This window comes from Leopardus geoffroyi, chromosome B4 (assembly GCF_018350155.1).
Source record: "Leopardus geoffroyi isolate Oge1 chromosome B4, O.geoffroyi_Oge1_pat1.0, whole genome shotgun sequence".
Taxonomy (NCBI): Eukaryota; Metazoa; Chordata; class Mammalia; order Carnivora; family Felidae; genus Leopardus; species Leopardus geoffroyi.
Window position 1 is genome coordinate 49,727,481 of NC_059341.1, and position 21,987 is coordinate 49,749,467.

At 37.6% G+C, this 21,987-nt stretch overlaps 1 protein-coding gene across 1 annotated transcript in view; it reads right to left on the reverse strand.

The window, feature by feature from the left end:
* SLC15A5 (solute carrier family 15 member 5) overlaps positions 1-21,987 on the reverse strand; it is an 86,901-nt gene that overhangs the window by 54,627 nt on the left and 10,287 nt on the right. Inside the window, exons 3-4 of the mRNA XM_045464259.1 lie at positions 11,427-11,596; positions 270-490 (exon numbers count right to left, since the gene is read on the reverse strand). Coding sequence (XP_045320215.1) covers positions 270-490; positions 11,427-11,596 — 391 coding nt within the window. The remainder of the gene's footprint in view (positions 1-269; positions 491-11,426; positions 11,597-21,987) is intronic.

The following is a 21,987-nucleotide window of genomic DNA, read 5'->3' on the forward strand; positions in this document are numbered from 1 at the left end:
TCTTATGCCTTGTGACTATGCACTCCGAAATATCGTCCACAATTTCTGGAAGACATTTCTAGTTTTACATACTAGGTTCTCCTCAGGTATACCTCTGCCTGACCCCACTTGTCTCTTCAAATTAGAGCCTGTAATGATGAGAAGCATTTATGGGATAACTGCCTGACAAAGTATATGAGAAGAGCTTGTTGGGATGAAAATTGTTACTGGTAAGGTTCACATGCAATCATTTTATTGTTTTGGGGGCAATATTAATTACCCCTCCTTACCTGCATGATGCATATTCTGTAAAGGAGCTGAAAAATGAGGAGAGGGAGACAGGTGAAGAAAAATTTTGTATCTTCCACGTGAAGCTCACTGTAGCAACCACCATTTTTTTTCTTGGCGTGGTCTAACCAGCTGGTCACATCTCTGGCAAGACGGCAATATTGCAGACAGCATGTTTTCAGTGCATTAACAAACACCCCAAAGGTTGTCAGGAGGGAGTAGCCTGCAATGAATTTGAAATGTTATGTATTAGTAAAGGAATTGTTCTTCAATTTTCCAAGATGTCAATCAGAAAGATGACAATTGCAAGGATGAAGGGCGGTAAAGTGAGCGAGAAGGTTTTAGCACTCAAGGGGCTGAATTCAAAGGAACAAGCTTCTGACAAGGGTTCTGGCATCCTGGTGACCAGCCCAAGGTGGTGCTTGACAGCTGATGTAAAAAATGAAAAAGGTAAGATCAATGGGAACATACTAAAAAGGGAAGAAAGGTGACAAAATAAAACACCAAAGTAAGAAATTCCACAATCTCTTAGAAGTCTAACTCGTTAATGAATAAGACAACCAGAACTTTCTTTTACAGCCTTAACACAAAGAACTATTACTATTTTTTTAATATAAACTCTTATATAAATAATCCTCACTTGTCAGGTAGAGGGTGGTTTCTTATTTTGACATGGAAATGAAGCAAAATGTATTCTCTGCTTTGACTTTATCCTTGAATTTCAGATGTAAGGTTAAACTTTGAACCCTTCAAATGACTTTATGCATGTTGATAGTGTCACTAAAAGTTCAGATTGGATTAGCTGGCTTTTGACTTTTCCAGTAGTTTCCTCTGGGTTTATATGGCTGTCACTTTGGCATCAGAAGCATTTTATTGCTTCAGATGTTAGCAGTCACTTACTGCTCGTGATTTGCAACCTCATTGTTGCTTTTTTTTTTTTTTTATGATCTTTCAGATTCCACCTTTTCTTTGACTCCATTAGGACTTCCTGATACAAAACAGATAAGAGACTACTCCCCCTCCCCTCCGTTTAGTTAGCAATTCAGTGCGCCATCATAATTGTTACAATTTTTCATAGTACTCCCTTGACCAAATAAACCCTTCCACAAATTACATAGACACCAAACCATGGTTGAGGGATAAATGATATAATAAATGTAAAAATGTTTGAGTTTCTCCCAAGAAGGCCGCTATAAAAACTCAGAGTATAGTTTGATTGTCATTTTGTTTATGTTCAAGTTTCCCACAATAAAATGCTAGATGAAATACATTCTAACCAAATTCATTTAAATGCCATAGAGTATTGGTTTTTATATTTAAATAAAGAATATTTATTAATATTTCTTTTTATGGTTATAGAGTGATTATATTGATTTGATCTCTTTTAAGAGTTGTAATAGACCTATTATGTCAGGCTTTGATTAATTGAGGAAGCTGGGGGCCTGGTAATTGAATATGGAACCTTTAACCTCTAAGTCACTGAATCAAATCCAGCCCAAATTGGTAGTGACCAAGAATGATTACAGCAGTGGCTCTTTGGTGGCCTCTGTGAAGTGTGTTGAGGTCAAGTGGAAGTATGTCGGAATAATTGCATCTCCTATGAGCTCATATCTGTAGTCACTATTGCCAGACACAGATGAAAGCCCAGGGACTGAGAGGGCCAAGGGGACAGAAGCACCTGTGAGTGGTTGTGTCTCTTAGGAAAGAACAGGGACATCTTTTTATTATTGCAGGAAGACCTGCTCTATTATGAGACTTTCCTAGCTATTTCAATTAGTTGAGTTAAGATTTTAGTAAGACGAGAACTGAGAATGTCTTGATGAACAGCCTGGAGACTGAATTTGAACAGTTCTGGGTGAGGAGGCTTAACTCCCTGACATTCCCTTGTGATCTCGCCTCTGTTGCTCATCAACCTGTTCTCTGCTCACATTTTACAAAACAGTGCTGTGCAGATAGTAGGGTTATTACTGGCATTAATCCAACATGTTCTATGCTTTCAAATAGGCTTTATGATGAAATGATAACTATTCACAAGAAGAAAGATTATTTCCAAAAATATTCTCCCTAATTTTCTATTTTTTAAATTCAGGAAATTACATTAAATACGTTTTGAACTCATTATTCCTTTTTTGTTTAAGTAAGTCACTATCTGTTGCAAGATAAGCTTGCATCTGCTCTTAATGCATGGTAAGTTGATACCTGCAGTATTATTAAACAGTTAAATATCTTTATCATTTCTATTTTTTTTTTTCATTTTTAAGAGTTAGAGGGTGCAAGTGAGGGAAAGGCAGAAAGAGAGGGGAGCAGAGCGTCTGAAGCAGGCTCTGTGCTGACAGCAGCCCTCCCGATGTGGGGCTTGAACTCACGAACTACAAGATCATGACCTGAGCTGAGGTCGAATGGTCAACCGATTGAGCCACCCAGGTGCCCCGCATATTATTTCTAAGGAGAAGTAGTTTAGATTATTGCTTCTTAAACTAGTTGTGTTAAAAAAAGGTTTTTAAAAAAAAGTCTCAAGTATTATGGTCAATACATTTTTAAAATATAATAAAATGGAATACCTAAAGAATAAAACAAAGACATATAAAATATAAATCCTGATATTTTTATTATTACATTCAACAGACATAAAATCTAACTTTCTGTAAATATTCCTACATGTTTTCTCTCAGTGTCTATATTTATTTTGTTGCACTCCAGTAACAAACAGTTCATTGATCAGCACTTCTCCGCGGGCAAGGCTTTGAGTAGCACTGGCTTCAACTGAATACACACTTTGAAAAATGAATTTATTTAAACAAGTAAAATTATATCTGATAGGGTGATATGAAACAACAAAAACAAAATGGTTAAGAACAAGAAATGACTGGGGCGCCCGGGTGGCTCAGTTGGTTAAGCATCCAACTTTGGCTCCGGTCATGATCTCACAGTTTGTGGGTTCGAGCCCTGCGTCGGTCTCTGTGCTGACAGCTCAGAGCCTGGAGCCTGCTAGGGATTCTGTGTCTCCCTCTCTCTCTGCCCCTCCCCCGCTCATGCTCTGTCTCTGTCTCAAAAATAAAAAAAAAACATTAAAAAATTTAAAAAAGAAAGAACAAGAAATGATCGATAATGAATGAGGTCTAAAATTTTAGCTAGGCCAGCAAGGGCACATAATTGATTCCAAACAAATGTGAATGCAATAATTCATTCATTCAACATATTAAGTACCTACTATGTGCCCAGGGCTTTCATTCTTGAGAATATAGTGGTGAACAAGACTCACAAATCCCTCAGTTATCTTTCTGGTGGGGGAGACACTAGCCAAGCAGAAAAATATCAGGTGAGTTCAATGATGAAACCAAAATGGACTGATAAGACAGATACTCATTATGAGATACAGAGACAACCAAAAGAGTGGAAATTTGAACTGAGGATTGAATGACTGGAAGTAGGGAAAAGACATGGAGGAAGCATATGCCAGGCATGTCATAGGGTAGAAATGAGCTGAGAGAGATTCAGGAATGGTACAGGTCGATGAAGCAATAGCTCAGTTAGTAAGAAGATTGGAAGGAAGTGAGGCCCAAGAGTCGGTCAGAGATCAGACTTTACAGGCTAAAGTATGGAGCTTGGAGTTTCCCCGCCTCAGTGTTGTGGGAAGCCATTAAGAAATTTTATGCAGAGGAGAGATATTATAGGATGTGTACTTGGATAATACATTTTGGAAAACAAGAAGGGAAGCTGAGAGAGGGCGAGAGGTAGTGGTGACTTGGATGCAGTGACAGCAAAGAAGAGAAGCAGACAGAATAGGATGTATGTTTGAACAACTGGCAGTATTTCCTGATGTGGGGGGAGTTTGAACAGAAGAGAAAATTTGAGGATGACTACTTATTTTTCTCCTAAAAAACTGGGTGTGGGTGACTTACACTGAGACAGAGAACACAAGAAAGGGGCTCGGTTGCAGTTGAATGAATCAGGAGTTGAATTTTGGTCAGGTTAAGTTTGAGAGGACCATTAAAAAACCAAGTTAAAATGTTGAGCCTTGTCTTCAAGAAATGTATGAAAATCTCTTATCTTCTAATGACTTATTTTCTATTCATTTTTGAGAGCTCATATCTTTTTGTTTCTGTATTTGATTTTATTATTATCTATTTTTATTTTTTTTTTAAGTAAGCTTCATGCCCAGAGTGGAGCCCAACACAGGGCTTGAATTCACAACCCTGAGATCAAAACCTGAGCTGAGATCAACAGTCGGATGCTTAACCGACTGAGCCACCCAGGAGCCCCCTTTGTATTTTTATTTTGATGAGGTTTTGAGAGAGAGCAATAAATGCATGGTCAATCTACAATTTGATTAGAAGTCTTATTTCTGAATTTCACAATACATATATATGAATGGAAAAGGGAGAGAAACTGTGTAGTAATGTATTAAATTGAAAAATAAAAGTTTTCCACCATAAAAAAAGGTCAAATAGAAGTTGGATATGTGAGTTTCAAGGTGAGGTCAATATGAACTTGAGTGTTTTGGTGTATAGTTGGCATTACAAGCTGTGGGATTAGCGATCACTTAAGAAAAGAGTGTGGGAAGACATGGGGTCCCTGGAATGCATCCTAGGGCTCCACATCAGTTAGAAGACTATCATGGGAGAAAAGTTAGCCAAGGCAATCGAGAAGGAGTAGATAAGGTACTATACAGGTTTTAAGTCAGAGGGAAAGAAGGCAGGGATGTAGCAAGCCTAAATTGATCAGCTGGACTGGGAGGGAATCACAAGGTAGCTAGAGAAGGCAAGGGAAGGAATTGTACAGCAATCTGTCTGCCCAAGGAGAGCAGCGGTTGTCCCATCAAATCGTGGAATTATCCCCGAATGTTAGGGATATCCTGTTGAAAACATCTACGTCTAGATATCACACCATCTTCTTGGATTCATCCATTAGACTTAATAGAAAATTCAAGCCTTCTGTACAAATAATTTTGGGTGTCGTGTAGACTCAGCTTTTTTAAAAAATCCATTGTCATTATAATTTTCAAATTGCTTTTCTGCACCAGGAGCAGAAATGGGAAGTTGAAAAAAAAAAAAAAAACTGGAATGAAAATACAATGGAGACTTCAAGCTCTGGTTCAAATGTGCATGGCAAACACACCAGGCGTGCACATTTTAAAATAAAACAGATGAGCTATTTTAAATGTTTTATTGCAAAACTTAAAGATTGTAGCTATTACTATTTAAAAAAAACTTTAGAAAGCAATTTTTCTATTCTTTGTACCTTTAAGTCCTTGGCTCTGATGTTCTGCTCCTCTGACCTTGATCTAATCATGAATATCTATGCTACTTAATTATAATAAAAAAAGCCTACATTGCACTCTGATGGTAGATGCACATTTTTTCTTCTTTGGTCACCTGCCAGTTCTCAAAATTATAGCAGTGGGAAGAAATGCAAATGAAGGCCGTGCTTGACAGCTAAACATAATGGAATGCATGGTCCACATTTGAAAAGTTACCTTAAAATAAAAGGTAGCATATAAAAAATCATTTCTTTAAGGTCACCTATGGCTTTGAATTACAGCTTTGAGGAATTTCCAATTTAGTCATCAGAGAAGAAGAAGCCAAAATAAGGATTATATACTTTTCTAAGAGGGAAGACAGAGTTTTACCACATCATAGTTGGGTGATCTTATAACTCGAAAATAGAAAACAAAACAAAACTAAAAACAACGAGGTATTCACTTTATAGAGTATTGTGTAAAGTAAACTACCCGCGAACATTTTCTATTATACTTTTGGTTGCTGGTAATAAAATTTTTCCTTGTAAATTTCCAAAGAAGGGTTACTTTATCATATGTTAAAATATGTAACATATGGACTACAAATAGATTGGTGGTGAACAGTTGATTATAAGTATCTGTTCTTACTTGAAGAATTGCATTTCTTAATTCAAATAAGTATATTCTCAAATAAGAAATCAGGAAGCAAATGGATGGATGGTGTATCGTTATTTAGAAAAATTTGCATCTAAAAATGTTATGTATATATAAAATTTTAAAAATTGTAAAGATATATATTCACAAAAATCCAGAAGTATTTGATAATTACACACTCCAAAAACGGCTAACATTGTCTTTCAATAAAACTCTATACTTTCCATTTTCTCTTTTTTGCTATCTGGGGCTGACAAAGACTGTCTCTCAGACACCTTTTTTGCACATTGAACCCATTCCACAGACCATCAGGAGGATGTGCACTGCTTAGCTGTGATCCACAGACCATAGGACTCTGACAAACAGGGGCAGGGGCTTCTGTGTATGATATTTTCCATGCTCCCATATGTAGTATAATAAAGTGGGCTCCGGTCTGAGAAAAATAAGGCTTGGGTTCTGGTTCCACTTCAGCTATTTTCCACGAGGTCCTTGGTAAGTCATTTTATTTAATTATGCCTCAGTTTCTGCACTCAGTTTAACGATAACAGACACTGAACATTTACCATATTCCAAGCATTTATCAGACACGGGAATACCCAATTATAATTATAAGTAGATAGTTTCAAAATAATATGGTAGATAGGGGCGCCTGGGTGGCTCAGTCGTTATCCAACTTCGGCTCAGGTCGTGATCTCACCGCCTGTGAGTTTGAGCCCCACGTCGGGCTCTGTGTTGACAGCTCAGAGCCTGGAGCCTGCTTCGGATTCTGTGTGTGTCTCTGTCTCTGACCCTCCGCCCACTCATGCTCTGTCTCTCTCTCGGTGTCAAAAATAAATAAACATTAGAAAAAATTTAAAAACAAAATAATATGGTAGATAAAATGGTAAAGATATGAAGAGGTGCCGCTTCATATATTGCAGAGCAAAGCATATGGAGTCTGAGCTATGAAAGGATACATGGTACCCACTCTGCCCACGTCACAGGTATGGGGGAGGGGAGGATGAAGTAACATTGGTGAATGTATTTAATTTTTAAAAATACAACTCACTGCATCATTCTTAGTGATAGCAGCTGTATAGACAACTATACAGTAAAAAAAAATGTTAGAAATTAAGGCCACAGTTAGACAAGATAGATAAATAAATTATCAGACTGACCAAAGGAACAGAATAGAAACTCCAGCAATGCAAGTGGCTGTATACAATGAAGGTGACATCTCAAATTAGTGGGGAAAATGTAGACTCTTAAATAAGTGAGGCTGGATAAATTGAGAGTTACAAAGAAAAGTGATAAAGTTGAGTTCACTTTTTTTTTTTAATGTTTATTTATTATTTTTGGGACAGAGAGAGACAGAGCATGAACGGGGGAGGGGCAGAGAAAGGGGGAGACACAGAATCGGAAACAGGCTCCAGGCTCTGAGACAACAGGCTCCAGGCTCTGAGCCATCAGCCCAGAGCCTGACGAGGGGCTCGAACTCACGGACCGCGAGATCGTTACCTGAGCTGAAGTCGGACGCTTAACCGACTGCGCCACCCAGGCGCCCCCCAAGTTCACTCTTAAAACCTATTTTAATATACTTCGAAATGGGTCAGAGATACAAAGGTAAAAAAAAAAAAGAATATGAAAACTGAAATAAAACATGAGAGCATTTCTTTATAATCTGAAAGTAAGGAAAACTTTTCCAACATGATTCAAAATATAGAAGCAATTAGGGAGAAGATTGATAAATTTTGTTATAAACATAACCACTCCCCCCGAAGAAAAGACAAAACAGACTTAAAAATCTTGTGCATGGGGCACCTGGGTGGCGCAGTCGGTTGGGCGTCCGACTTCAGCCAGGTCATGATCTCGCAGTCCGTGAGTTCGAGCCCCGCGTCAGGCTCTGGGCTGATGGCTCAGAGCCTGGAGCCTATTTCTGATTCTGTGTCTCCCTCTCTCTCTGCCCCTCCCCTGTTCATGCTCTGTTTTTCTCCGTCCCAAAAATAAATAAACGTTGAAAAAAAAAATCTTGTGCATGGAAAATAACACAAGAATGAAAATTAAAAGATATTTGATAAATGGGGAATAATATTTATAACTTTTATCATATACAAAGAGTTAACATCTCCACTATAGAAAAATCTTCTAAAAAATCAAAAGTGCACAATCCTATAGGAAAAAAAATGGACTAGATGTATGAAAAGATAGTTGACTGAAAGAAATTCAAATTATTCTAAGCATTGAAAAGACGTTGGTTCAACTTTTCTCATAATAAAGGAAATGTCAATTAAGACTTTAGTGAGATACCATTTTCCACACTCAAATTGGTAAAAATTCAAGAGTTTGACATTACTCTGTTGTAGAGACTGTGGGGAAATGGGCATTCTCATGCATTTTGGTGGAAACACATATGGTACAACCACTATGGAAGGGAATTTGCCAAAATATAGCAAAATTGTATGTAAATTTACTTTTTTGGCTTAACAGTCCTACTTCTAAGTTAAGCTAAGGAAAAAATGCAAAGAGAGGATTGCATCAAGCTATTCATTAGATTCTACTTAACAGCAAAAGCAAAAAAAAAGAAACCAAAAACAACCCAATGTCCGTCAACATGAGATTGGTAAAAAAAAACAATGGCTTACTACACCATGGAGTGCCAGGCAGCTATAAAAAGGAATGGGGCATATTTTCATATACAATTATGACACGATCCCTAGGTCATATTAACTAAGAAATCAGGTGAGAAAAGTGAGTAGTAATACACTACTGCTTATATAAAGAGGGGAAAATACATACATGGAGACATACACACACATATAAAATTTTAATATTTTCCCTTATTGCAAAAATGGAGGATAATTCTTTAAAAATGTGTAAACAGGGGCACCTGGGTGGCTCAGTTGGTTAAGCGTGAGACTTCGGCTTAGGTCATTATCTCATGGCTCATGGGTTTGAGCCCCGTGTTGGGCTCTGTGCTGACAGCTCAGAGCTTGGAGCCTGCTTCGGATTCTGTGTCTTCCTCTCTCTCTGCCCCTCCCCTGCTCCTGCTCTGTCTCTGTCTCTCAAAAATAAATACAAAAACATTAAAAAAATTTTTTTAAATGTAAACAAACACCTAAGGGAATAGGAAGGGATATAGGGATATAAATAGACCTTGTTTTGTACATGAATTTAAGATACATGAAACTATTTCCATGACTTAAAACAAATTAAATTTTAAAAATATGTCTAAGTATGAAGAAAAATGGAACAAATACAGTTAATTGTGTATAAAGTTAGTGACATAACCAGATGGAGAGAAACTATAATAAGTAACTTTAAAAATAATAATTTTGGTGTACATTCCTAGGGTTTATAACAAAGAAAAAAACCTGCAAGAGTATTGAAACTGTTCTCAACAACCATACTGGTGGTGGTAGTGTCAGTCTAAGATTACTAAGGGGGCACCTGGGTGGCTCAGTTGGTTGAGCATCTGACTCAGGTCATGATCTCACCATTTGTCAGTCTGAACCCTGTGTCAGGCTCTGCGCTGACAGCTTGGAGCCTGGAGCCTCCCTTTGGATTCTCCCTTTCCCTCTCTCTGTCCTTTGGATTCTCCCTTTTCCTCTCTCTGTCCTTCCCCTTCTCTCTCTCTCCCTCTCTCTCTCTCTCTCTGTCTCTCTCTCAGAATAAATAAATAAACTTAAAAATAAAAACATCTAACAGATCACCTATGGAAGATATTGAAGCTCAACTCATTAATTTGAAAGTCTAAAAATAGAGGAAAAAATGGAACGTTTGCTTTCTTTTTCTTATATAAACTGTACTTATGCATAATTAGTTAATGAGGAGACATTTCTCTTTATAGAATTATTTCAGCTAATAAAGGAGGAAACAGAATATCACCACCTTGCAACCTACAGTGGAGTATGGACTTGAGCAGAAATTTTCAGTGGGGACTGTTACTGCAAAAGCAGAGATAATCAGACATCACGCCTCTTGGCCAAAGTACATAACACCATCTATGAAGGAATTTTGCCTCCACTTCCAAATCTTAATGTGATCAAGCATCTAGGTCTTTCAGACAATTTACAGGAAATAAGAAGGAGAAACGTCTGTGACATGTGGATATAATGAAAGAAATCGAGACTATGAGAAATGCTCCGTGGAATGTTTAGATTTCTTTAATAAATTGAAAAGAGACAGAAATGAAAGAGGAAGAGACAAATGAAAGGTGATATAGTAGATTTAAGGAACGTATTTGCCATTTGGAATGTACAAACCTTATTTGGATTTGATTTGAACAAAACAAAATATAAACAAATTTTTAAAATGGAAACAGAGGGGTTCCTGGGGCTCAGTTGGTTAAGCGTCCAACTTCGGCTCAGCTCGTGATCTCAAAGTTACCAAGTTCAAGTCCCGCATAGGCTCTGTGCTGACAGATCAGAGCCTGGAGTCTGCTTCTGATTCTGTCTCTCTCTCTCTCTCTCTCTCTCTGCTCTTCCCCTGCTGTGTTCTGATTCTCTCTCTATCAAAAATAATTAAAAACATTTTTTTTTAATTTATTTTTTCAACGTTTATTTATTTTTGGGACAGAGAGAGACAGAGTATGAACGGGGGAGGGGCAGAGAGAGAGGGAGACACAGAATCGGAAACAGGCTCCAGGCTCTGAGCCATCAGCCCAGAGCCTGACGCGGGGCTCGAACTCACGGACCGCGAGATCGTGACCTGGCTGAAGTCGGACGCTTAACCGACTGCGCCACCCAGGCGCCCCTAAAAACATTTTAAAAAATGAAAAATAAATAAAAATTAAAAAATGACAACAGAGATTTTTAACAGTGACCAGATATTCAATGGTGTTAAATTCTCTCTGTGTGTCTTTCATTGTGTGTGTATGTAATAATGACATCGTGAATATTTTTTAAAGTATGTAATTTACACACATATGCACAAATGAAATGCTATAATGTTTCATTATTGCTTCAAAATTACCAGGAGGGATGGGGAAAAGAGTGAGTGGAGTTGATAATAATTGAAGCTGAGAGCTCGATAGAGTGGTTACATGATTTTTTCCTACTTTTGTTTATGTTTAAAAATAACCCATTGGTAAACCTTTTTTAACAAGGGAAAAGTAAAAGAAATTAGAGATTGTTGATATTCTTGGAGACTTTGTTGCTCTCAAGTGTAGTAATTGGTAGAATCTACAAATTCTGTGGTTGAAAGAGAAGTTACCGGGGATCAAAGAGGAAGAAATGAGTCGAGAAAACCATGAAAACCAAAAAATTAATGTAGAATGTGGTTTACTTACATTTTTCTGGCTGATGAATCAGGTTACAGTGCATCATATGAAGAGTTATCATAGCCATAAGTGTAGACATAGAAGGAATGAGTAAAACCAGGGTCCAGGCCCCTGAGTGCTGAATGTAAGATATTCCCAGAAAGACAATCGTTGCTTTCAGGTTCATGATCCAACAAAACCTGGGGTGCACAGATGGAATTAAGAATACCATTCAGTTACCTCAGACAACAATCACAAATTTTAATGCTTTTATATATATTTCTTTTTAATTTAATTTTTTATTTTTCTTAAATTTACTTCCAAATTAGTTAGCATACAGTGTAACAATGATTTCAGGAGTAGATTCCTTAGTGCCCCTTACCCATTTAGCCCATCCACCCTCCCACAACCCCTTCCGTAACCCTCAGTTTGTTCTCCATATTTATGAGTCTCTTCTGTTTTGTCCCCCTCCCTGTTTTTATATTATTTTTATTTCCCTTCCCTTATGTTCATCTGTTTTCTCTCTTAAAGTCATCGTATGAGTGAAGTCATATGATTTTTGTCTTTCTTTGACTGACTAATTTCACTTAGCAAAAAACCCTCCAGATCCATCAACGTAGTTGCAAATGGCAAGACTTCATTCTTTTTGATTGCCGAGTAACACTCCATTGTATATATATACCACATCTTCTTTGTCCATTCATCCATCGATGGACATTTGGGCTCTTCCCATACTTTGACTATTGTTGATAGTGCTGCTATATACATGGGGGTGCATGTGTCCCTTTGAAACAGCACACGTGTATCCTGTGGATAAATGCCTAGTAGTGCAATTGCTGGGTCGTAGGGTAGTTCTATTTTTAGTTTTTTGAGGAAACTCCATATTGTTTTCCAGAGTGGCTGCACCAGCTTGCATTGCCACCAACAATGCAAAACGAGATGCTCTTTCTCCGCATCCTCGCCAACATCTGTTGTTGCTTGAGTTGTTAATGTTAGCCATTCTGACGGGTGTAAGGTGGTATCTCATTGTGGTTTTGATTTGTATTTCCCTGATGATGAGGGATGTTGAGCATTTTTTCATGTGTCAGTTGGCCATCTGGATGTCTTCTTTGGAGAAGTGTCTATTCGTGTCTTTCACCCATTTCTTCACTGGATTATTTGTTTTTTGGGTTCTGAGTTTGAGAAGTTCTTGATAGATTTTGGATACTAACCCTTTATCTGATATGTCATTTGCAAATATCTTGTCCCATTCCTTTGGTTACCTTATAGTTTTGCTGATTGTTTCTTTTGCTGTGCAGAAGCTTTTTATTTTGATGAGGTCCCAGTAGTTCATTTTTGCTTTTGTTTTCCTTGCCTCTGGAAACATGTTGAGTAAGAAGTTGCTGAGGCCAAGATCAAAGAGGTTTTTGCCTGATTTCTCCTCGAGGACTTTGATGGCTTCCTGTCTTACATTGAGGTCTTTCATCCATTTTGAGTTTATTTTTGTGTATGGTGTAAGAAAGTGGTCCAGGTTCATTCTTCTGCATGTCGCTGTCCAGTTTTCCCAGCACCACTTACTGAAGAGACTGTCTTTATTCCATTGAATATTCTTTCCTGCTATGTCAAAGATTAGTTGGCCATATGTTTGTGGGTCCATTTGTGTGTTCTCTATTCTGTTCCATTAATCTGAGTGTCTGTTCTTGTGGCAGTACCATACTGTCTTGATGATTACAGCTTTGTAGTATAGCTTGAAGTCTGGGCTTGTGATGCCTCCTGCTTTGGTTTTCTTTTTCAAGATTGCTTTGGCTATTTGGGGTCTTTTCTGGTTTCATATAGATTTTAGGATTATTTGTTCTAGCTCTGTGAAGAATGCTGGTGTTAGTTTGATAGGGATTACATTGAATATGTAGATTGCTTTGGGTAATATCGACATTTTAACAATATTTGTTCTTCCTAACCAGGAACATGGAATCTTTTTTCATTTGTGTGTGTGTGTGTGTCTTCTTCAATTTCTTTCATAAGCTTTCTATAGTTTTCAGTGTATAGATTTTTCACCTCTTTGGTTCGATTTATTCCTAGGTATTCTATGTTTTTTTGTGCAACTGTAAATGGGATCAATTGCTTGATTTCTCTTTCTGTCACTTCATTGTTGGTGTATAGGAATGCAATGGATTTCTGTGTGTTGATTTTATATCCTACAACTTTGCTGAATTCATGAATCAATTCTAGCAGTTTTTTGGTGGAATCTTTTGGGTTTTCCATATAGACTATCATGTCATCTGTGAAGAGTGAAAGCTTGACCTCCTCCTGGCTGATTTGGATGCCTTTTATTTCTTTGTGTTGTCTGATTGCAAAGGCTAAGACTTCCAATACTATGTTGAATAACAGTGGTGAGAGTGGACATCCCTGTCTTGTTCCTGACCATAGGGGGAAAGGTCTCAGTTTTTTCCCATTGAGGATGATATTAGCATTGAGTCGTTCATATATGGCTTTTATGATCTCGAGTTATCCTCCTTCTATCCCTACTTCTTGAGGGTTTTTTCAAGAAAGGATGCGGTATTTTGTCAAATGTTTTCTCTGCATCTATTGAGAGGATCATATGGTTCTTGTCCTTTCTTTTATCGATGTGATGAATCACGTTAATTGTTTTGTGGATATTGAACCAGCCCTGCATCCCAGGTATAAATCCCACTTGATCGTGGTGAATAATTTTCTTTCTCGAACAATACATTTATTGTTGGAGCCGGTTGGCTAATATCTTGTAAAGGATTTTTGCACCCATGTTCATCAGGGAAACTGGTCTATAGTTTTCCTTTTTAGTGGGGTCTCTGTCTGGTTTTGGAATCAAGGTAATGCTGGCTTCATAGAAAGAGTTTGGAAGTTTTCCTTCCGTTTCTATTTTTTGGAGTAGCTTCAAGAGAATAGGTGTTAACTCTTAAATGTTTGGTAGAATTCCCCTGGAAAGCCATCTGGCCCTGGACTCTTGTTTTTTTGGCAGATTTTTGATTACTAATTCGATTTCCTTACTGGTTACGGGTCTGTTCAAATTTTCTATTTCTTCCTGTTTCAGTGTTGGTAGTGTATATGTCTCTAGGAACTTGTCCATTTCTTCCAGATTGCCCATTTCATTGGTATATAATTGCTCATAATATTCTGTTGTTATTGTTTTTATTTCTGCTGTGTTGTTTGTGATCTCTCCTCTTTCATTCTTGAATTTATTTATTTGGGTCCTTTCCTTTTTCTTTTTGATCAGACTGTCATCTTTCAAAGAACAAGCTTCTGGTTTCATTGATCTCTTCTACTGTTTTTTGTTTTTTGTTTTTTTTTTTGTTTTGTTTTGATAGCATTAATTTCTGCTCTAATCTTTATTATTTCCTGTCTTCTGCTGGTTTGGGGTTTAATTTGCTGTTCTTTTTACACCAGCTCCTTAAGGCGTAAGGTTAGGTTGTATATCTGAGATCTTTCTTCCTTCTTTAGGAAGGCCTGGATTGCTATATACTTTCCTTTTATGACTGCCTTTGCTGCGTCCCAGAGGTTTTGGGTTGTGGTGTTATTATTTTCATTGGCTTCCATATACTTTTAACTTCCTCTTTAACTGCTTGTTTAGTCCATTCATTCTTTAGTAGGATGTTCTTCAGTCTGCAAGTATTTGTTACCTTTCTAAATTTTTTCTTGTGGTTGATTTCGAGTTTCATAGCATTGTGGTCTGAAAATATGCACGGTATGATCTCGATCTTTTTGTACTTACTTAAGGCTCATTTGTGTCCCAGTATATGGTCTATTCTGGAGAATGTTCCATGTGCACTGGAGAAGAATGTATATTCTGCTGCTTTAGGATGAAATGTTCTGAATATATCTGTTAAGTCCATCTGGTCCAGTGTGTCATTCAAAGCCATTGTTTCCTTGTTGATTTTTTGATTATGATCTGTCCATTGCTGTGAGTGGGGTGTTGAAGTCTCCTACTACTATGGTATTACTATCAATGAGTTTCTTTATGTTTGTGATTAATTGATTTATATATTTGGGTGCTTTCACATTTGGCACATAAATGTTTACAATTGTTAGGTCTTCTTGGTGGATAGACTCCTCGATTATGATATAATGCCCTTCTGCATCTCTTAATATGGTTTTTATTTTAAAGTCTAGATTGTCTGATATAAGTATGGCTACTCCAGCTTTCTTTTCTGGCCATTAGCATGATAGATGGTTCTCCATCCCCTTATTTTCAATCTGTAGGTGTCTTTAGGTCTAATGTGGGTCTCTTGTAAACAGCATATAGATGGATCTTGTTTTCTTATCCATTCTATTACCCTATGTGTTTTGATTGGAGCATTGAGTCTGTTGACATTTAGAGTGAATACTGAAAGATATGAATTTATTGCCATTATGATGCTTATAGAGTTGGAGTTCTGATGGTGTTCTCTGGTCCTTTCTGATCTTTGTTGCTTTTGAGATATATATATATATTATATTACATATATTATATATATTTATATATATTTATATATAATACAATATATATAATATATACTATAATATATATATTTATATAAATATATATATAAATTTTTTTTCATCTTTTCTCCCCTCATTGAGTCCCCCTTAAAATTTCTTGCAGGGCTGAAATTTAAACTCCTTTAATTTTTGTTTGTCTGGGAAACTTTTATCTCTCGTTCATCTTTTGAATGACAGCCTTGCTGGATAAAGAATTCTTGGCTGATATTTTTCTGATTCAGCACATTGAATATATCCTGTCACTCCTTTCTGGCCTGCCAAGTTTCTGTGCATAGGTCTGCTGCAAACCTGATCTGTCTTCCCTTGTAGGTTAGGGACTTTTTTTCCCTTGCTGCTTTCATGATTCTCTCCTTGCCTTAGTAATTTGTGAATTTGACTATGATATGCCTTGTTGATGGTGTGTTTTTTTTAATCTAATGGGGGTCCTCTGTGCGTCCTAGATTTTGATATCTGTGTCTTTCCCCAGGTTAGGAAACTTTTCCGCTATGATTTGCTCACATAACCCTTCTACCCCTATTTCTGTCTCTTCTTCTTCCGGGACCCCTATGATTCCGATGTTGTTCCCTTTTAGTGAGTCACTGATTTCTCTAATTCTTAAATCGTGCTCTTTTGCCTTAATATCCCTCTGTTTTTCTGCTTCATTATTCTCTGTAAGTTTGTCCTCTATATCACTGATTCTCTGTTCTGCTCATCCATCCTTGCTGCCGCTGCATCCATCCATAATTGCAGCTTAGTTATAGCATTTTTAATTTCATTCTTACTATTTTTTACTTCTTTTGTCTCTGCAGAAATGGTTTCTTATCTATTTTCAACTCCAGCTAGTATTCTTATTATCGTGATTCTAAATTCTAGTTCAGACATCTTTCTTGTATCTGTGTTGGTTAAATCCCTGGCTGTCGTTTCTTTGTGCTCTTTCTTTTGGGGTGAATTCCTTCATTTTGTCATTTTGAAGGGAGAAAAGGAACTAATGAGGTAGAAAAATTAAAATTAAAAAATTAAAATTAAAAAATATTAAAATTAAGTAGTTAAACACACACACACACAAATCGAATAAATGATGCTAGATCTTAGGTGTTTTTTTGTCTGGGTGTTGAAAGTGGTTTGACAGATTAGAGAAAAAAAGTGGGGCGGGGGGGAAGAAAGAGAAAAAAAAAAGGAAACCATTTGAGAATTTGAAAAAATGAATACACTGAAGTAGACTAAAATGAGAGAATGGAGGTAAAATAGCATTTGAAAAAATATACACAGAAGTAGAGAATACATAGAAAAAAATTAAAGAAAAATATTTTTATTAAAAATTAAACATAAAAATAAATTTTTATTTTTCTATATTCAAGAAAAAGAAAAGAAATGAGAAAAAAAAGAGAAAAAAGAAAAAAGAAAAAAAAGGAAAAAAAAGAAATCGTTTGAAAATTTGAAAAAGTGAATACACTGTAGTAGACCAAAATAAAATGATGGAAGTAAAATAGAATTTTAAAACAATTTACATAAAAGCAAAAAATATATTAAAAAATTAAAAAAATATTTTTAATAGAAATTGAAGGTAAAAATGAAGTTTTTCTCTTTCTGCATTCAAGTAAAAGAAAAGAAAAGAAAAAGAGAAAAAAGAAAAAGAAAAAAAAAGGCGATTGTTTGAAAATTTGAAAAGGTGAATAAGTGAAGTAGACTAAAATAAAATGAGGATTTAAAATAGAATTAAAAAAATTATACAAAAGTAAAAAATATAGTAATGAAAATTAAAGAAAAATATCTTTAATAAAAATTGAAAATAAAAATGAATTTTTTTCTCTGTTTTCAAGAAAAAGAAGTGTAAAAGAGAAAAAAAAAAAAGAAAGAAAATTGAATAGATGGACCTGCTAACAGATTGAAGTAGGACTGAAATTACTTGTTTTTCCCCTAATAGTCAGTCTAGGTATCGCTTTATAGTCCATATACTAAAGTAGATGGTGAGACTTGTGTTCTTGAAGAGCAAGGTTGGCCCAGTTGGGCGGGGCTCAGTGTAACGGCTCTGCTTTCCACTAGATGGCGCTGCTAGCCTACTGAGGTGGATTATTGAAGTGCCTGTAGGTGCGTATGCGCATGTGCCGGAGGGGTGAAAATGGTGCCACCCAGCTACCCAGTCTGTTCTCCCAGATCAGCAATCACGCACCTGTCATCTGTCTTCAGCTTTCGTCCACTCCCTGCTTTTTCACTCTCTGTGACCAGGCCCCAGGCAGTACCTCTCTCCCGAGTTTTGTCTCATATGTGGCTGCTTTCCAAGCCCCTTACTTTTGAAGGACTGCAGCTTTGACCCGTTCTGCCCCTCTGTGGAGGGTCTTACCAAGCAATGGCCAAATGAGCAATGGCTGAGTATCGGCTGCACCCTGGAACGCTTGCTGGACCCTGCTGCTGCCAGTGCCCCGAGACTGCAGCCAGGTGCCAGCCTGCCCCCGAAAAAGTTCATGAGATGGTGTAGCAGCAGCTTTTCAGGAATTATGGAAGATCACAACACACATCTGACACCAGGCTTCACCCTTAATGACATTGTTCCAGCACCAGAGAATGTGGCCACCCTCTGGGGTCTGCTGGGACCAGGTGGCTTCAACAGTGTCTACCAAATGTCCTTCCAGCAGTGAACCATTTTTCCCCTGTGGCCCAAGATCCTCCCGGGTCCCACTCTGTTCCTGGTGATTCTCCCTTCCAGCCAGAGCACTGCCACGTATGGAGCTGCGGAGTTGCAGACTCCGCACTCCCCTTGTTTACAGTCTTAATGGAATTTAAACCTTCTCCTTTCTCCTTTTTTTAGTTTAGTCCCTGCAGCTGTTTCCAATTTTCTACTTTCTCTCCAGCTGCTTTGGGGAGGGGTGCTTTTCCCGTATTCTCGTCCCCCCCCCAGTCTCCATCCTCTCTCCACTGGCAAAAGCACCTCCCTTCCTGCACCTCTCGCTCCCCATGTTCACTTCTCCGTGCCGTGTACCTACTGAATTCTGTGGTTCAGGTTGTGCAGATCGTTGTGTTAAACCTCCAGTCAGTTTTCTAGGTGTGTAGGATGGTTTAGTGTTAGTCTGGCTGTATTTCATGGATGCGAGACACACAAAAAACTTCCATGCTGTTCTGCCATCTTTGCTCCTCCCGCTTGTATATACATTTAAGCTATAAAATTGTGGCATGTTGGCTACACTAGAATTTTCTTTTTTTTTTTTAATTTTTTTTTAACGTTTATTTACTTTTGAGACAGAGAGAGACAGAGGATGAACGGGGGAGGGTCAGAGAATGAGAGGGAGACACAGAATCTGAAACAGGCTCCAGGCTCTGAGCTGTCAACACAGAGCCCAACGCGGGGCTCGAACTCATGAGCCATGAGATCATGACCTGAGCTGAAGTCGGACGCTTAACCGACTGAACTAGAATTTTCAAATATTGTTTATTAGATTTCTTAGTAAGTGTATACATATCAGCTATGGAGTCTTAACCAATTTTGTCATCTGTGTTTCATTCCTTTTGAGATTACATGTGGAAAGAATGTGTTCTCTTATCTAAAGTAGAAGTTGACAAACTTTTTCTACAAAGGCCTCATAGTAAATATTTTAAGCTTTGCAGGCCATATAGTCTCTACAGCAACCGCTCATCTATGTGTTGTGGTGTTAGAAAAGCCATACACAATACATCACTGAATATGCCTAATGAATCCGGAAAAGGTTGCATGGTTAAAGAGTTGAATCTTCCTATTTATTCCACTTTTCAAAGTATGGGCAAACTCAGGTTTATCTGGACAATGCATTAAACCAAAGACACAACTGTCATTTGAATAAAACTTTCGGTATTTCTTCCCAATGGATAGTATTACAAATAAGTACCTAAACTAGCAGTCTTGCTAGTTCTGGGGAAATAATCTCTGCCTGTCAACCTTTCACTGGGTCTAATGAATTATTAGAATGCATTGTTAGAGTCACATTGCAGAGGGGGTCTTAACATTAAATTAAAACATTTACTGAGGTAGAATTAAATACAGTAAAATACCTGTTTAAATATATAGTTTTATGAGTTTGGGTAAATGTTTCAATTGGGCAAACACTAATAGATCTAAGTTTTAGAACACTTAACGTTATCATTAAGATTTAAAGGGCCTCCCTGATTAGATCAGGCCTATGCAGGATTCCGGGATAATCTCTTCTTTGATTAATTTAAAATCAAATGATTAGAAACTTTTTTTTTTTTTTTAATTTTTTTTTTCAACGTTTATTTACTTTTGGGACAGAGAGAGACAGAGCATGAACGGGGGAGGGTCAGAGAGAGAGGGAGACACAGAATCGGAAACAGGCTCCAGGCTCTGAGCCATCAGCCCAGAGCCTGACGCGGGGCTCGAACTCACGGACCGCGAGATCGTGACTTGGCTGAAGTCGGACGCTTAACCGACTGCGCCACCCAGGTGCCCCTGATTAGAAACTTTAATTACACCACACAATCCCTTCACTTTTGCCATATAGCAACATAATCAAGGATTTATACCCTGTCATCTCTGCCATATTCTGTTGGGTGGAGTCAGGTCACAGGTTGTGCCCAAACTCTGGGGGATGGGTCTGTCAAGAGTATGACCACTATGGGTCATCCTTTGGCATTTCCTCTACTTGTTCTAGTTGATCCACTCTTCCTTCCTTTTCCCTCCCTCCCTGTCTCCCTCCTGTTTTCCTCCCGTCCCCCCGCTCTTCCCTCGCCTCTCCTCTACTTCCTTTTTATCCCCTCTAAGTGAAAAGAGAGTCACCAGGCAGGACTGGCTACGGGAAAGGGATATTAAAGGTCTGAGGAGAAAGGAAAATGTTAGAACTAGTCTAAAGGAGGAGGAGAGAGAGAAGACTAGATACTGGATACTTGCTATAGGTAATGCCAAGGGGGCCACACAGCTCTAGGCCCACAATAAAAAACTAGTAAATAAGTATTTGATGAATAACACAGCATGTCATAAAAAAATCAACTGATCAAAAAACAACATAGAACAATAAACTGAATAATTGACCTGGGAAAGTAATCGAACATGAAACATGGCCATGCTCAGGAAACTGATTCACTATTGTCCACTAATGGAAACTTGTCACGATGCAGGTGAGACACACAGAGTTTTGTAGGACAACTGGGGAGAGTCCCTCCGGTCATCCCTTCATGCTGCACACTTGAGCTGTGGCTGTCAGCAACCGAGAGAAGCTGGAGCCACAAGCAGTGGTATATTCCTTTCAATCTTTAGGAAACCCCCCTTTTTTTAAATGTTAAATGTTGCTGAGAAAATCCAAGAAGACATTGTGTGGCTCTTCTAAACACCATATGGTGATGTAAATGAAATTACTCTAAAGAAGGTCAAAGAAAATTACAATTATTCCAAGACTTAAATCTTGTGAAAGGTAGTTAGAAACAAAAGAATTATAGTGCTGAATATCTAGGTATAGGAAGAGATTTCACATAAAGTACCCCATGTATTTTAACAGATGCCATCCGACCTATTTGATTGTGTAATTTTCTGAAAGAATTACCTAGTACAGGCATGTTTTATATATGTCTTTATTGATCCATGGACAGGATAAGCCATAGATAATTAAGGGGGAAATTGTATATGTATCAACTGTAAAAAAAATAAGAGAAATAAAAATCTACCGTCTCCAAACTCACCATTAAGACTCCTTTCATCTCATAGCTCACTAGCAAATTGAGTATATAAAGCACCTCTCACACAGAAAGTCAGAGAGCAAAGCACTAAAGCAAAATAAATACCAGTGATTAAGGAAAATTGAAAGCAGCAGTAAAAATATGTTTCTTTAGTCTACTTTTAAATACAGACTGGGAACTGCAAATAATGGGGAGTACATAGAAATCTGATTTTTTTTGTCTTCATGATCCTATGGTATTGAATACAAATAAGGGGGGAAAAACTTGTTGCTAAAACCTCAGCAATCCTTTTGAGATTATTTCTTTTAAGTATTTGCCTTACCTTATTTAGTAATCATTATTAGAGTCGCTCGAATATTTTGTCATGTCTTAGACGGACCAAGTTTCATATACTTCAGAGTTATTGTAAGTGATTTTAGGGGAAATGGTTTGAAATGGTTTTTCTTAACCTGAGAATATACCA